Below are 17,362 nucleotides of genomic sequence, written 5' to 3' on the forward strand. Positions count from 1 at the left end.
AGAATAGGAGTGCGAGAATCGGAGGGTGCACGTTCGTGCAGGGAGGTACACGTTCGTGTACCTTGGTACACGTTCGTGTACCATATGATGGTACACGTTCGTGTACTTTAGTACACGTTCGTGTACCATTGATGGTACACGTTCGTGTACCTCAAGTACACGTTCGTGTACCACAGTACACGATCGTGTACAGTCGTGCACGATCCCCCGGAATCGATTTCCGGGGTTTCCGACCTGCTATATACGTAAAAACGCTCCAAACTCAGCCAAAACGCGTATTCTAAGCTCAAAACGCTATATATCAATCCTATACTCGATAAAACGATAAAATCGTTTCGTGGCCTAAAACTTTGAATCGATATAACTTAAAATATATTCGTTTAAACGGTAAAACGTCAAGCTTACCGTGATTACCCGTCGAAATACGATCGTTTGGAGTTATAGAACGACGGAAATGGGCGAGAAACGAAGATCGAGCGACGGAACGGCGTTATCTCCATTTTCCTCTCGCTCTCTCTTTTTGATTCCACTGCTCCCATTTCTGGACAATCCTTCGTCTGGAAGGTTTCATATCTTTTGGCTAAATGTCACTTTTAGTCCTTAAACTCTTTAACTTAACCCAATTCTCTATTAAACTTTCTATTTTAACTTAACAATTACTTATTTACTTTAACTCAATTACGTACGTATTATTTATACCTAAATAAATAATACGACTCCAAAATTATTATTTTCCGTCAATAATATTTTAATTTCTATTCTCGAGACTCAATTGGCTAATTTACACTTTAGCCCTTAAACTTATCAAAATTTACAATTTAGTCCTAAACGCATCCGCGTCCAAATTTTAAAAGGTCTCCAATTGACCCGAAACTTTTATCACAAATACTATAAAATATTTCGCGGACCTTGGCGAACTAATTTTTATCTCGGGATTTATAATTTATTTTATATTAATTTTCTAACCCTTTTCCTTTAATCCCAATAATCCGTTCAATAAAAATTACTTTAAATTCCCGATATCATTAAATTAAATCCCTCTTGACTTAATTTATCAAAATTCACGACACGTGGCACGACTTAATTATTCTTAAAATATTTGGGGTATTACAGTATCTTAGTAGTTATTTGAAATTATATCGAGCGACTCAAGGCGAAATTTGCACGATATTAGAAGTTTTCGTAACTTCTGAATATTTTGTGGAATTTTTTATCATAAACTGTTAGGAATTTCACTTTTCTCGATTATGAAAAGTTATGGCCTTAATTTATAATTTGGTTTGTTTTTATTCTCTTCAAAATCAAATATCAATCAAATTTTTATTATCGAATCAAACAGATTTATCTAATAATAATTAATAATAGTGCAACAAAAGTTTATTTTAATGAAAAGAGTTTGAGATGAATAATTTTGCTGTGTTTTCATTAATAATGAAGCATGTATTTATAATACATTCAAGAGTCCTACTCCTATACAATTTAACTATCTGAGATGTATAGGATAAGAGATACAACTAATAATGAGTTTAAGTTTTAGCAAACAATAAAGAGTTAAGATAATGCAGTTGCTTTATCCTTATCATCCCCCCGCAAGATGGATGACCGAGAGGACAGACCAATCTTGTCTCGAAGTGTAACGAAGCGAGTGCGAGATAAAGGTTTAGTGAGTGCATCGGCAAGCTGATCTGCAGATGAGACATGAGAAACGCGCAGTTGACCATTCTGAACTTGTTCTCGGATAAAATGAAAATCCAATGCAACATGTTTCATGCGGGAGTGAAATACTGGGTTGGAGCACAGGTGCATAGCACTAATGTTGTCACAATAAATGGCTGGAACCAGAGGAAGTGACATTCCTAGTTCACTGAGTAAGGAGCAAATCCAACGAATTTCAGCTGCTGTTGTAGCTACGGAGCGGTACTCAGCTTCAGTCGAGGAGCGAGCTACAGTGCGTTGCTTCTTGGAACTCCAAGAGATGGGATTACGACCAAGGTAAACGATGTATGCACCAGTTGACGTGTAATCATCTTTGTTGTTAGCCCAATCCGAATCTGAGAAAGCATGAGTGAGAATGGAGAATTGCGATGAAGCATTATACCAATATCAATAGTGCCTCCAAGGTAGCGTAGTAATCGTTTGACAGCAGACCAATGATCAGTATTCGGTTTGTGCATGAACTGAGATAGTTTGTTGACAGCATATGCAACATCTGGGCGTGTGAGAGACAAATACTGGAGGCTACCAACAATAGCCCGAAATTCAGTTGGATCAGAAAGAGCAGCTCCGGAATGAAGGCTGAGTTGGGTATCACTAGCAAGTGGAGTTGCGATGGGTTTGGCTTCAGCCATGTGGGTGCGGTCAAGAAGATCTTTTATGTATTGTCGTTGGGACAAAAACAGCCCATGTGTACTGGGCAGGACCTCCACACCAAGAAAGTATGTTAACTTGCCGAGATCCTTGAGAGAAAACCGAGTAGCAAGCTTGCTGATGAATTGTTGAATAGGGAGAGCTTCATTACCTGTCACTATAATGTCGTCCACATAAACCAAAAGATAGAGTAATGTGCTGTCATGTTTGAAGATGAAGAGAGAGGTGTCTGCCACAGAGTTAACAAAACCAAAAAGGAGGAGAAACTGCCGAAGTTCATAGTACCATGCACGAGGTGCCTGTTTCAGACCATAAATGGCCTTTTGAAGTTTGCAAACATATTGAGGATGTTCAGGATCAACAAATCCAGGTGGTTGTGACATATACACATCTTCAGAGAGAGAGCCTTGAAGAAATGCGTTATTGACATCCAATTGGCGTAGACTCCAGCCATGACTAACAGCTAAACTGAGGATTAAGCGCACCGTAGTTGGCTTAACGACAGGGCTGAATGTGTCCTGATAATCTATGCCAGGCCGTTGTTGGAACCCTTTGGCTACTAACCGAGCCTTGTACCTGTCAACAGAGCCATTAGACAAATATTTAGTACGAAAAATCCATTTACAACCAACAATATTTTGTGTAGATTGTGGTGGTACAAGATTCCAAGTCCCATTTCGAACTAAAGCATCAAATTCTTCTGACATTGCAGCACGCCACTTTGGATCTTTTACGGCTTGAGTTACAGTTGTGGGTGGTAAATCAGAGGCGGGATGTAACTGGGCTGTGAGGTTCAGTTTGGTGACAGGTTTGGAGATGTGATTTTTAGAGCGAGTGACAATAATTCTGGGTGAAGAAGCAGGTTCATTAATCAACGGTGAAGAATCAGCCGATGGTGGTGACGGATCATTCGAAGGGGGTGTTGAAGTGGGGCTTGATGACGGTGTGTTGAGTGTCGGCAGAAAGGAAATGGAAGGAGACCATTCATTAAGAGTGGTATCATTTGTGCGGTCAAGGTGTGACTGAAGCGTGGCAAAGGGAAAAAGAGATTCAACAAATTTGACATGACGGGATGTGTATAGGCGTTTTAATTGAGGATCATAGCAGAGATAAGCACTTTGTGTGGATGAATATCCGAAAAAGACACAAGGAGAGGAACGTGGAGTTAGTTTATGTGGAGAATATGGACGTAGCCAAGGGTAACAGAGACACCCAAAGCTACGGAGTTTGGAATAATTTGGGTTTTTGTCGAAAAGCTGGACATACGGAGAGCTATAGTGAAGTGTTGGTGTGGGTAGGCGATTAATGAGGTAGACGGCAGTGGCAAAGGCATATGGCCAATATGAAAGTGGAATAGATGCATGACTTAAGAGGGATAGGCCGGTTTCGACTATGTGTCGATGTCGACGCTCAGAGAAACCATTGTGTTCAGGTGTGTGGGGAGGAGAAGTGAAATGTGATATACCATTGCTAGCTAGAAATGATGCTAGAGCCATGTATTCTCCGCCATTGTCAGAATAAAGAATTTTGATGTGCAAAGAAAAATGTTTTTCAACCAGTGCTTTAAATTTAATAAAAATATCATGGACATGGGATTTGTGTTTGAGAGGATAAAGCCAGATGTACTTAGTGAAGTGATCAACAAATATAACATAATATTTAAAACCATCAACTGAATAAAGTGGAGAGGTCCACACATCAGAAAAAATAATTTCAAGTGGATGCGAACTGGTAAGAGTAGAAGCGGAAAAAGGTAACTTATGACTTTTATTGCATTGACAGGAATTACAAGATTCAACTAAAGAGGATGAACTAGAAACATCTAACTGAAACTTGGAAACAATGTGATTGTAAATTTGGGTGGATGGATGACCGAGTCTGTGGTGCCAAATGGGAGACGAAGTTTTAATACCGGAGAAAGCTAAAATTGGAGAACTTGGAGGGGAGGCCGACCACTCATACACACCACCTTTACTATGACCTTGTTGAAGTGTTGCCCCCGTTCGAAGATCCTTCACAAAAAAACAATCAGGTAAGAATTCAATAGAAGTTCTATTAGTTCGGCAAAATTGGGAAATAGAGATTAAATTTCGTTGAATTTTTGGGACACATAAAACATTATTTAAAGTAAATGTGCGAGTCGGAGTTTGAAGTGAGTGTGAACCAGTATGAGTGATGGGAAGGCCTGTTCCATCACCAATCACTATGTCGTCAGGGCCGTCGTATGGATTATGGAGAGAGAGGTTGCCAAGGTCTGCTGTAACATGATGAGATGCTCCACTGTCAAGGAGCCAGGCTTGATTTGGTGCAGTAAGGGCAGTTGCTGTGTGTGCTTGGGCTTGCCATTGACTTGAGTTTTGAGGTCTAAATTGGTGAGACCGCGGAAGTGATTGTTTAAATGATGAACATTGTAGGACGGTATGTCCTTGTGCACGACACCATTGACATTTTCCAAGGTATGGTCGGGGTGATGGACGGTTCAAGTTGTTGTGGTGGTTTGAGTGTGAGAGGTTGGAAGATGGGTGAGAGGTTGGTGACCATGTCCGTCCTTGTTGTGGTTGTCTCTGATGAAAATTGCGAGATTGCGTTAGATGTGCGGTGGCTGGAAGCGGAGATGATTCAGAGTTTTGGGTTTGTAGAGAGAGTTCTTTATTGATGAGTTTTTCATGGAGTTCATCAAATGAGATTGGTGTGTCACGTCCATTCACAACTTCAACAATGGATTTGTATTCTTCATCAAGGCCATCAAGAATGATTTCAATGAGATCTTCAGAATCCATAGGCTTTCCGAGAGCGGCAAGTTCATCAGTACGAGCTTTAATAAACTGCATATAATCAGTAATGGTGCGTGATCCTTTAAGGATATGTTTGATTTGGTTTTTAATTTGCTTGATGTGGCCACGGGTGGGTTTAGCATAGGTGTTGGCAAGGATATTCCATGCATCAGCAGAGGTTTGAGATTGAGTAATTAAAGGAACAAGTGTTTGAGAAAGAGATCCAACAAGGGCACCGAAGATCAATTTATCTTGGCGGAACCACGTATGGTGTACTGGATTTGGTAAAGTGACGTTGTTGGTGGTGATCGTTGAGGGAGGGGGAGGATAAGAGCCGTCAATGAATTTATAGAGATCGTAACCGATTAACAGTGCTTCCATTTGTAGTTTCCATGACAGGTAATTTGTGGAGGTAAGTTTGATGGAGTTGTTGAGGTTAATGACTGTAAGGGGATGGTCAGGTTGCTGGGAATTGGGAATGGTGAGTTGGTTGTTGGTCATGATTGAATAACAGCAAAAGAAAAGAAAAGAAAAAGATAGGGTGGATCAGATCAGAAATTGAATTGCTCTGATACCATAATGAAAAGAGTTTGAGATGAATAATTTTGCTGTGTTTTCATTAATAATGAAGCATGTATTTATAATACATTCAAGAGTCCTACTCCTATACAATTTAACTATCTGAGATGTATAGGATAAGAGATACAACTAATAATGAGTTTAAGTTTTAGCAAACAATAAAGAGTTAAGATAATGCAGTTGCTTTATCCTTATCATATTTTACCCTCTAAATTTGACATAGAATATCAGTTAAGGCCAAATTCATGACTTTGAAAAGAAAACACCCTGAATTTGACATTTTAACTCGATTTATCCCCTCAGGTGATGTCAAACAATGATTATTAGAGCATCATATATTAATTGGACGATTTAAAGTTGAAGTGGTAAAACGAGCTAAAGTGCTAAAGTTCGAGGTTTTATTCAAAGTCATGTGTTTAGCATTAATTGATCTTTTGAGCTCAGTTCAGAAGGCAAAATGAAATCGTGCCATAACTTTGATCAGTCATGGCAAAACAGCCAAAATTGATAGATCTCGCAATTAAAGTTCACCTTTTTCTGATGACCCAACAAAAAAAAAACAAGTGAATCGAATTCCCACCTGGCGTCCCATAAAAGAAGTTATAATTTAAGATAAATTATACAAAATAGTGGATTATACAAACCCACTTTTTATTTCTTTAATTTCAATATTCATAGATTAGCATAAGATGGCCAATCCTTTGATCAAAACTAAAATTAATACTTTATGCAAGCACACAAACGTGTCCTTGTATCTTATCTTTATATGCATAATGTGTCCATTCGGGTAAGGCAGAACCAAACTAAAATTTTAATTTTTTGTAAAAACCGAACCAAATTTACAAAACATTTAAATATTTTAAACCAAACAAAACTAGTCGATCCAGTTCAGGTTTTTCTACTCAACTAAAAGCTGTTTTTTACTTTGAAACCAGACTGAACCAAAAAATGAAAAGTTTTTATAATGCCAACCCAAATCAACTCAAATTTATCGATTCGATTTGGTTTAGTTATCCAATTTGGTTCAAATTTTGCACATCCATATACACAAGTATAAGCAGGAATTCACTTACAGTTTGGTGCCAAAATCATGCTTTTGATTAGATAGGATAAAACCACCAAGACACCTAGCAACACAGAAAACATAACACACAAAAACATGAAAATAATTCCATTTGAACAAGCAGAACGTTACAGAATCGATCTTCAACATCAGCATAAATCAACTGCTAGCATTTAAGATTTAACTTAGCCTATTTTCAAATATTAATGCTTGTCGATGATCCCAGTAAGAATACAAATGAAAGAAGAGAGCCTATTCTATGTGCAGGATGAGAAAGGTATAAAGTTATAGCTTCTTTAAAGCTTTTATATCCGATTGAAAAAACATTGTACTCAACCCTGTAATAATAGTAAAATTTGTCGTCGTTCGTGTGCGTTTGTGAGCTTATCTATGCGTGCAAATTCTTCACATCTTCTTCCTTGGCGAACCAGCTCGGTATAATCAGGGTTAAATGAGGATATAGATCCTTATAGACATTCTTGATGGTGCCTTCCGCAACTCGAGTCGCAACGGATATATCTGCAGCGAAAGAGAATTGTTATTTTCTGAAAAAATGAAACTGGCTATTTGGACAAGAAATTTCCCACCTTTGAGAGGTTTCTTCTCATCTGATAGTTGAGTAATAATGTAAATAACAGCTGCGGCCACTGATATCGGACTCCTCCTGCCAGACAATTCAATTATAAAATTATATTTTTAAAAAGAAACCAAATATACAGTACCGCCTTTGACGTTTCAAATTATACTGGTCAACTATATGGTACATACAGATCAATTACCAGATGGTCACTTAACCAATTTCAAGAGACTTTAACATAGACCACTATAGCTTTTAGATATTCCATTATCCACTTCATTCAAATAAAGCAATATTCATCTAATGCTTCTTAAAGTCATGATCCAACTAATGAGAATTATACAATAATGAAAAGAATAAGTCCATGACTGAAGAAATGTAACCTTTATACTATAAGAGGACAAGGAAATGAGAAAGAGAAACATGCAATCTAGTGGGGGTCATTGTATCAAGACAAACTAAGCAAAGGACACCAAAAAAGTACAGATATGACTCATGGAAAACGGCTTTATTTGCTTTAGCAAAAAATTGCTTACATTTTTTAGCCTCCATGTTTAAATCGACCAAGGCCTAATCACTCAAAAATACCAACCTTTTTGACTTTTTCATTTATGGCACAAGCTTTCTACAACGTTAATTTTCCCTTAGTACATTTCAATTATAGCCAACTACTCAATACTTCAAAAAAATGCCAAACCATTTCGATTTCTTTTCATTTATGACCAAACCTTTTAATTTCGTCAATGATAGCCTAATTTAGAAAAGTATCTTTCAATTGGGAAAAAAAAAGTTAGGTTTGGTCATAAATGAAAAAGTTTTTTTTTTTATAAATATGCCTAGTTGGCTACAATTAAAATGTGCTTATCAAAATTACGCCAAAAATTGACATTTTTAAAAAGTTGGCCATAAATGGAAAAGGTTGCATGTTTTTTAGATTAGGCCATCGACCAATCACATGGCCCTTTATCATCTAAATGGATCTTGTGGTATAAACTATAGTAGATATAGTTGAACACAAACAAGTAAGCCCAAACATTTTGTGCCTGGCAAAAGAAAAATAGCAGCCCAATGCTACTAAGCTTGATAATCAAGCAAATAATGGTGCTGCTGCCTTAGGCAAAGGCCCGCCTTTTAGACCTCCAAGTATCCTAAGCTCTGATTTAAACTTTTTTTTCCAAGAAAGACAGTTATTACAGTAAGAATTTCAATTTCTATAAGCCAGCTAGAACTAACCTTATGTCAAGCTCTTCAGATTTCTGGACAGCTTCTTGGGCAGCCTTGACTGCTTGATTGGTCATTCCAAGGTTCGAGCAAAAGCGTCTCTACAAGAAGGTTGACATTTTGCATTTATTACGGCATAAGACAACAAGCAAGAGTAAAGCAAGTAAAAGGATAACAAACTCACTAAATAGTCTGCAGCATGGATAGTTCCTATTTCCACATGCCCCATCTCTACCTCCAGATGTTTCATTATAAACTCTTTAGCTCGGCCAATTTCTTTCTTAGTTGCCCCATTGACAGCAGAGCAAATCTCTAAAAGCATGCATAAATTCAGGAACTCTCACACTCAAACAATGACAACCCAAGTAACTGCTGGGCGGGGTTAAAATTGATGTATACCTTTTACAGTTCGTGGCTTGTTCTCTTGACGACAGGCAATGTAGAGACAAGCAGCTGCAATAGCATCTTGATTCCTCCCTTTTAAAGGTTTCTGATCTTCCACCTTCTTATATATCTCATTAGCTCGATCCTTGAGATTTCAAAAAAAGAAAGAAACCTATTATAGACGAGCACTCTTGATCAAGAGATATACAAATCACAGTAGAGTAGACTACTAGGTTTGCTTGCAAATCCACTACAAAGAATTTCAGGAAAACGCAAGATATAGTGATGAACTAGTTAGGAGAAAGATTAACGAGATATGTAATAGTGTTGGTAAAGTAACAGATTACATAAAGGCAAATGCTGCCTATTTGTCGTGAAAACATATTAAACAGCAACCTTATTTTCTTGAATTTCATTTGCAGGTCCAGAATCCTGATTAATTGCTGCATCAATAACAGCAGCATGCTAATTTATTTAGCATTTCACCACAAACCAAACTTAATGTCTATGCACACTAGGAGTAAAACAAGGGTTAGCAACACAGCATCCACTCTTAGCTACATCAAGGACAACATAACATCCACTATATCCTATGTCATGCGTAACCGTAAACCAAAAATAGAAAAGCATCAAGGGGTAACACACTTAATATGTGGTCTTGTTCTCATCAAGGCATCATTAAAGTCCAAGTCTTTCGACTTCAAACATGTTAGTCAATACTTCTTGACTGGAACTTGACATCAGGTTAAGTCCACATAACAAATGAAATTTTTACGAAAAACTTACAAACAGAAAGAGCTATAATAAGAACCCAGATAGATATGGAGAGGTAACTTTAACCAACGTACCTTTATGGTCGTAACCAGTCCCAACCTGAAACAGGCATTATCCACTGATTACTTAATACATATAGTCAAACACCATTAAAAAAAAAACATAACAAAATCAAAATATACATAAACCAGAATAATACACAAACACTATTTAACTATCCTTCAAAATAATTTGACTAATTCTCAATCTCAAATTGGATACATTATTACATATTAATCCAGTTTTACATATAAAGCTACCATTTTGATCACAAGATTTTATTTATAGCTCAAAACCCTAAAATTCTCTAATTACCAACAATAACATGTTCAACAAGCACAAACCCAAAGATGCAAACTTTAGTTAACTATTTCATAAACAACATAAATACAAATAATCAGAAATTAAAATTACCTATCGGCCAATGCAGAAATAGACTTAAAAGCCTGAATCAAACCCCGATCAGGGTTCGAACCGCGGCTTTGCCATTTAGCAAGAGAGCCACCGGAGACCATATCATTATTAGATTTACTGCCGGTAGTTTTGGAGATAACAGTGGTGAGTCCACCGTCGGTTAAGAGCGGGTTAATCGGACCGCCGACACGGTTAGGGTCATGATCGGACGATTCGTTGGCAAAAGTTCGCCATTCTGATGACTCGTCAACACTGTGAGCTTCGAGTACTAAACCGCATTCGGAGCAGATTGTGTCGCCGGCTGAGTGGTCGAACACTACTTCGGTTAGTTTCTTGCAGTCTGAGCAATACGAATCTGCCATGTTTAAGCTTGGTTTTTGGTTCTGGTTTTGGTTTGGTATTTCTCTGTTTGTTTGCAATGGAGAGTGGTTTTGGTTTCTTATGGGTCAAGTTGAGTTAGTGTGTGGGTATGGGTTTGGTTTGTTTTCACTTTGCTAACCAACGGTCCGGATTAATTATCTTCAAATATTAAATTATCTTCAAATATTTAGTAATTATTATTAAAATTAACTTATTCTTTATTAGCTGACTTAAGACTTTTTCTAAAATAACTTGCATACCATCACTTTCATATTTATTTAGGAAATTAAAATCTAATGCAATAGTCTTACTCTTATTTGATTTTATTTTTTTGGAAACTGCACTCTTAAATTTTAATTTTAATTCAAAAAAAAACTCTCAAAGTTTAATTTACTATATAGTTATTCATCAAAAAAAATTACTATATAGTTTCTTATTTTTATTAGTGTTTCTTGATAAACAAAATTACGTGGCCTTTAAAATTAATGTTGCTTCCTGATGCAAGCAAGTAACTAATCAGAATGTGATCAATTTAACAATTAAGAAAAAAATTAAATTATAAATAATAGAATTAAGAAACAAAATTTGGATTAACTGAAATTATTCAACCAAATTTGGACCATATTATAACTTTTTTGACATGAGTTATATTGGGTAATCACATGACAAAAAAGAAATATTATACTCTTTAACATACTTTATATATACCAATAAGCTGTAACTCAAATGATATAAGCGTTAGGCAATAATACTGCTAGGTCGTAGGTTATGTTCTTCTCGCAAACATTCCCTTCCCCTAATTAAAAAAAATACTTTATATATCTACGTATTATAAATAACATAACCAAAAAAAAGTAAAATCAAGTTGAATGAATAGGTATAAAATCAGTAAAGTTGGTCATTCTTATATTAGTCATTATGGAATTTTTATTTTCTAAAGAGGTTAAATATTCCTGTAATTGGAAAAAAATGAGATTTATTTTGAAAGATTATATTTTTATTTCCAAAATAAATAGAAAAGCTTTCGTTTAAAAATGAAAATAATAAGTAATTAATAAAGGATAGATTTGTCTTAATAACAGAAATTTATCAAATTATTTTTGGAATATCACGTATAAAATAATATGCATTACAAATGTAGGATCATTAACTATAAAATTTAAATAGTAACGAGCTATAACTTATAAGCGTTAAGTAACATTCTATTAAAATCGTACAAACAAATACATTAAAGTTTGACTTGTAGAAGTTCCCAAAGGTTAAAACGCTATCTAAATTGCTATAAAAATATGATATTTCAAAAGCCGAAATGTTTTAGAACAGTGCATTCAAACTAAAAAGTCTTATTTGGGCAAGAATTTTTCTATATCCTAGGAAGGCTTATTCCTGTTTAAGTAGCACATAGTTTTTTTTTTTTTTCAAGTTAAGGATGAAGTGGATGTTAAGTTTTCCTTTTTCATATCCCTAAATTAATTATATTAAAACAAAATATAAAATAAACTATTCATTTTACAAAAATTAGAAGGTGAAAAAAGAATTGATTAGAACTAGAATTTCCTAGGAACAACTAAGCCAGCTTCTTAGAACTAGAATTTCCTAGGAACAACTAAGCCAGCTTCTTCTTAGCAAAATATACAATACTTTGATGCTATAACTGCAAAACTTCTTTCTGTGACCTCTCTAAACTTTTTTGTCATAGAAAAACTCTTATCTCCGATCACCGTCATCCCACGTTCCACCACTTCCGTCACCAGATGGTTCACGCCGGTATTCTGAATTTGCATTCAACAGGCATCAAGATTTGTCATCTCATGTTGCAGCATTGGGGCTTACCCGGCTTCTGCAATTTATCCCAAAGACAAATCATCTGCCTTGGAGACTGATAATGTGCTGTGAAATAGCCTTCGATGCATCCGAATTGGCAGAACTTTAAACTGTGCGAATATTCCACAGGTTTCGAGCTGTTAAACTGCTCCACCCACATTCCCATGCTTACATCTTCCATCTTGAACAGCTGCATAAAATGCAAAGTGAAAATCAGTTGATTTCTTCTCTCTTTTCTTATGGTTCAGTAGGGCTGAGCAAAAACCGGATTAAACCGTTCATCCAAATCAAACCAACAGAAAAACCAAAGCAGCCAAAAACCGAACTTCAAACAGCATTATTTTGATTCATATATATAAATATAAACTAATATGTATTAATTTAGTTGTCATATGTAATATTGGCCTAAATTTAATACTAACCGAACTAAAAAAAAATTGTAAATTTTAATAAACCAACCCGAAATTTTATGTAAATATTTTATGTGATTTGGATTTTATTTTAGCCTTTCTAAAAGGATTTAGTTTTAGATTTTACTACACTGAACCCCTAGTTGCTGGGAGAGCAAAGTTTACTTACCCTTAATTTATGTCTCTCAAACTCGGAAACAATAAATCGCGCAATGTCAGAGGATAAAATGTAGCCAGGCCCATTGGCATAGGGTGGATAATCTTCCTCCGGCCACTCCTGAAAAAAAAAAGACACAAAGGGTGAAAAAATTGAACGCTTCACAAAAATGACCCAACAGTACAAAAACCAATATCGATAAACTAGTTCACAAACACTAAACTGATAAGATGCAGCAAAAGAAGGATGATAGAAATTCTCAGAGATAAATAGTTCAATAATCAACTCAATAAGCAGTGAGTGAGTCAGTATCATTGTTTTCGATAAAAAAAAAAATCAGTATCATTGCTATAGTTTCTTCATTCCACAATTCTAGCCCAACAACTAGTACAAAAAATTTAAGGTTCTCATAGCTCCAACAAGTCCTAACAGAATACCTAACAAACAATATAATAAGCTTAAATACAACTAAATCAGGAATGCATTAGATAAACCATTGAGCATATATGCGCAAAAAAATCAGCTTTTCCTTATTTTTGAAGAATGGAGAGCGGTGGATGATCTCTAGAATTTCATCCCAATACATGTGGTTGGAGCATAGTATAAATAGTAAATTCAACCAAGAATATTGTATTTTCTCATAAAATCTAATATCTTAAAATTAAAAATATGAAAATGCATGGAATACAACCAACATAAGCTCTGCCAAAGACCTCATAAAAATGGAATTCACGGTGTTAAGATAAGCAATCAGAAAAAAATATGGCGATAAGCATCCATACAACAAGATTCAAGGATAAAAATAAAATAAAAAATACTGAAAACTATTACCTCATATGTGACTGCCCATTTGCCAGATCGTAGAGGCTTATGGTAGTAATTTATGTTCCCAATGTACAAGCTCCTACCTTCAGGAACTTTTCTTGCCTCATCAATGACTGCATCAACTCTAACAAATGTATCATCATCACCCTTCATAATATACTTGGCACGCACAGTGCGAACCTGAGAAAAGCCAAACCCATTTTATATCCAGTTGATATCAGGAGTTGCTAAAACTGTTTACACTTCTAAATACGTTCATTACTCACCCCATATTCACATATAGCAACAGTTTTCAGAACTACAAGGTCATAGTTGTCCATGTAGGGAACAACAACAATGTCACCAAAAAATTCAGCCTCTTTCTTCAACTCCAAGTTCACTTCTTTCCGGCCATGCTGTCCAAATTTAAACTTGGAAACTTAATACCTTCAGCTATACTAAAATTAGGGTAAATACAGTTGCCATCAATTTCTTCACGTACCAGTGCTACAAAGAAACGAGCTACCACAGTTGAGGATTTTATAAGCGTGTGCTGCATCCAAGACTTCCTCACAGCCATCCTCTCAGCAAAATGGTTGCCTGCTGAAAGAACACCAATAAATAGTTCTGCAGACCCCTGAGGCAGAGGTGGTGCTCTCCATTTATCGGATATCTCTAAGTGCCTCTGGGGATCATAACTAGGATGCACTGTGGGTAACGAAGCAGCAAATACAGAGTGAACATCAATGTCACCGTTCACTGTCAGCCCAGTGGCATCCTCTAAAGTATAGCCCTGTCAGCAACACCAAAAAAATTTACAACACATCGACATGTACAATGAGATAAACATAACTGTAGAATGTTACTCACGGTGCGATATGGAAAAGACGTGACATGCCTCCCATCCACATTGATATGATAACCCTCCAAACCAGCACTGAGAGTTAGAACAAATAGCTTCTCCTCTACAAATGGATATGGCCAATCAACAGACACCTTTTTAGTTCGACCTATTAGCCGATTTAACCACCAAGTTGCTTTTGACTCCTCCGAACGATTGTCATCATCACGAATCCACTTCTCACACTTCATCTGATCATCAACTGCAACAAATTACCCTCATTAAGCCAAAATAGATAAAAGCATCTACAACTTTCTTCAATTTGAAGGCTTTCTAAATGACCAACTGCCTCAAAACAAAATTTAACTTTGAATTGACCATTTTGGCTAATAAAGCATAAACTCAGCACTGTCTAGCCTGGACTGCAGTAAAAAGTCAGATACATTTTCTCTATGATGGCGATATTACACAAAGACCTTCATTACCTACAGTACACAACCTATTAGCCAACAAATTTCAACATTTTCATTCAAATCTTATCTCTTACATTTTTATAAATCCCTTCCCCACACAAACAAAAACTTATGCCAATAAGCATTTGACAGCAACCAGTTACAGGTTTTGAATTTCAGGTGAATTTTGTTATTGCAACCTTTTTTAATAGTTATCGGACAGCTATCTCCATTCTACCAAACTACCTAACACACTCCTGTTCATATGTTACCACTTGCCATCCTATAACTACTACATTTCCATAGATCAACCATGAAAATATACAATAAAACATCTCCAATATCAATTGTGAGTTTAAACACAAAACAAAAAACACACTCAATTTATCCACTAAAAGAACTCACCAGTCTCCTCATCAGCTTTAGACTTCCACCCTTCACACCGCAAAGCAGTACCCCATTGCATCCTATAACAAGTATTCTGCTCAATAACCGGCTTACCACTCCAATCCCCTCTCAACCTCGGATTAAAATGCAAAATCCTAGGCGGGTCCTCACCGTCCACAATTTTCAATCCTTGCAACTCCATCATAAACTGAGACACCATCACAGACTCCCCTCCATCTTTCGCAAGCGAAATTTTCGGGTTATTCTCAGCATGCGCCCCTCTCGGCTTCCCTACCACAGTTACATGAGACCCTAATGTCAGTCCACAAGGCAACACCACCACCTTCCCCTGCTTCAAAAACTCAGACCGGGACAATAAAACCGAATGCGGGCACGTTTCGGTTTGGTTTTTCCCCGGTTTTTCAACTTCAGTTACCTTAATTTTACCTGAAACTATCCCTTCCCAAAGGTTCCTACCAACCTCCCAAGCAGTTTTAGCAGTCCTATGAAGCTCCACAGACCCGTCTTTTCTACTGGGATCAAATGTTTTCGGGTCAAATTTCAAACTGGACAAGATTTTAATCGGTTTTTTATGAGAGTGAGACTGAGTTGGCTGTGGTGAGTTATGGGAAACCCAGTTAACAGGACGAGTTGGGGCAACTTTATCTTGCAAATCTTGCTCGCTCTCGAGCATAGAGAGGCGAGTTAAAGCGGTGGTGGTGGTGGTTTCTTGAGAAACCGAAGTAAAAACGAAGGGGATTTCTACAGTGACGAGAAGTAAATATAAAACGCCGACGCCAATCAGGATTTGAATCGATCTTTGTCTGCTTAAAGAGGTGAAGGCGTCGATTTTATCTAATCTGGTCTCTGATTTGCCTCTTTTCATATCGAAAAAGAAAAACAAAAGTTTAGCAAATTTACGAGAGAATTAGAGAAATTGGAATCTGGGTAATTGAATTGAAGGGATTTTGAGAAGTGGGTGTGAATTGAATTGAAGAGTAATCTAGAGAAGAGAATGAATTAGGTGATCAAAGATTCAAAATAATCAAATTTTTCTTCTTTAAAAGAGACAACGCGTTTAAAGAAGCGATTTGAAATGTAATGGCGAGCATTTTTTAGTTTTAATTTTAAAAAAAGGGATTATAATATTAAGGGAAAAATAATTTAGCAGGTCGGTCATGTTAATTTAACAGGAAACACAATTTTGAGCTATGACAAAAAAACGTGTAAAAGAAAATTCGAATTGCAGGTGAGAAATTTATTTTGGATCATTTTATTACACAAAGGTAAGAAAAACAATGGGTTTTAGGGGTCGTTTTATAGGATTTTTTTAGAACAATTGATGAACGTTGCCCTTCAACTAGTCTATCGGAATTAAATAAATTTATTTTAAATTTTTGGATAAATTTGACCAAAAAATTTAAAATTAAATAAATTTATTTTAACTTTTTGATTCAATTAGACATTTAAATTTGCGTCTCGCATATAAATCGGTATTTGAAGTGTACAATCTTAAAGTTACTCCACCTAAATTATGAAGCTTTAGGTCTAATTCGCCTAAAAAAAATTAAAATGTACTCATTTGATCCCGAAAATACAAGTTATGTGACTAATTGACTCAAAACTTTAAAATAGACTTATTTGATTCTGAGACACCATTTTAAGAGTCCTGCTGATCTTTGTTCAAAAGTTTTATATCAAGACATAATCCGTATTTTTATTTAGGTTAAATAATTTTAAAATTTTAAAATTTCATTATTTTATTAATTAAAATGAAAGCTTTTAAATTTTATAATTATATTCAATCTGTTATGTTTTTTATTATTTTTAAAATTTGAAACTTTATTTTTTAAATCTAATTTTTACATCTTTTATCAAGTACCGCTTGATTTTTATAGTAATTTATTTAAAAGTTAGACAAAAAAATTGATCATA

At 35.8% G+C, this 17,362-nt stretch overlaps 2 protein-coding genes across 2 annotated transcripts; both read right to left on the reverse strand.

Moving 5' to 3' along the window:
• Positions 1 to 6,865: 6,865 nt before the first annotated feature.
• LOC126673608 (transcription initiation factor IIB-2-like) lies at positions 6,866 to 10,650 on the reverse strand. Its single transcript, XM_050367815.2, has 7 exons — positions 10,193 to 10,650; positions 9,814 to 9,838; positions 8,981 to 9,110; positions 8,766 to 8,893; positions 8,594 to 8,682; positions 7,371 to 7,447; positions 6,866 to 7,302 (listed from the first exon to the last, which is right to left on the reverse strand). Exons 1-7 carry the CDS (start codon positions 10,552 to 10,554, stop codon positions 7,172 to 7,174), a joined length of 942 nt encoding a protein of 313 aa, XP_050223772.1. The 5' UTR covers positions 10,555 to 10,650; the 3' UTR covers positions 6,866 to 7,171.
• A 1,393-nt stretch (positions 10,651 to 12,043) lies between these two features.
• LOC126673600 (hydroxyproline O-galactosyltransferase GALT6) lies at positions 12,044 to 16,543 on the reverse strand. The gene is made up of 7 exons (XM_050367807.2): positions 15,446 to 16,543; positions 14,618 to 14,850; positions 14,250 to 14,540; positions 14,035 to 14,163; positions 13,775 to 13,948; positions 12,956 to 13,063; positions 12,044 to 12,566 (listed from the first exon to the last, which is right to left on the reverse strand). Exons 1-7 carry the CDS (start codon positions 16,311 to 16,313, stop codon positions 12,357 to 12,359), a joined length of 2,013 nt encoding a protein of 670 aa, XP_050223764.1. The 5' UTR covers positions 16,314 to 16,543; the 3' UTR covers positions 12,044 to 12,356.
• Positions 16,544 to 17,362: the final 819 nt, after the last annotated feature.

This window comes from Mercurialis annua, linkage group LG3, assembly GCF_937616625.2.
Source record: "Mercurialis annua linkage group LG3, ddMerAnnu1.2, whole genome shotgun sequence".
Classification (NCBI taxonomy): Eukaryota; Viridiplantae; Streptophyta; class Magnoliopsida; order Malpighiales; family Euphorbiaceae; genus Mercurialis; species Mercurialis annua.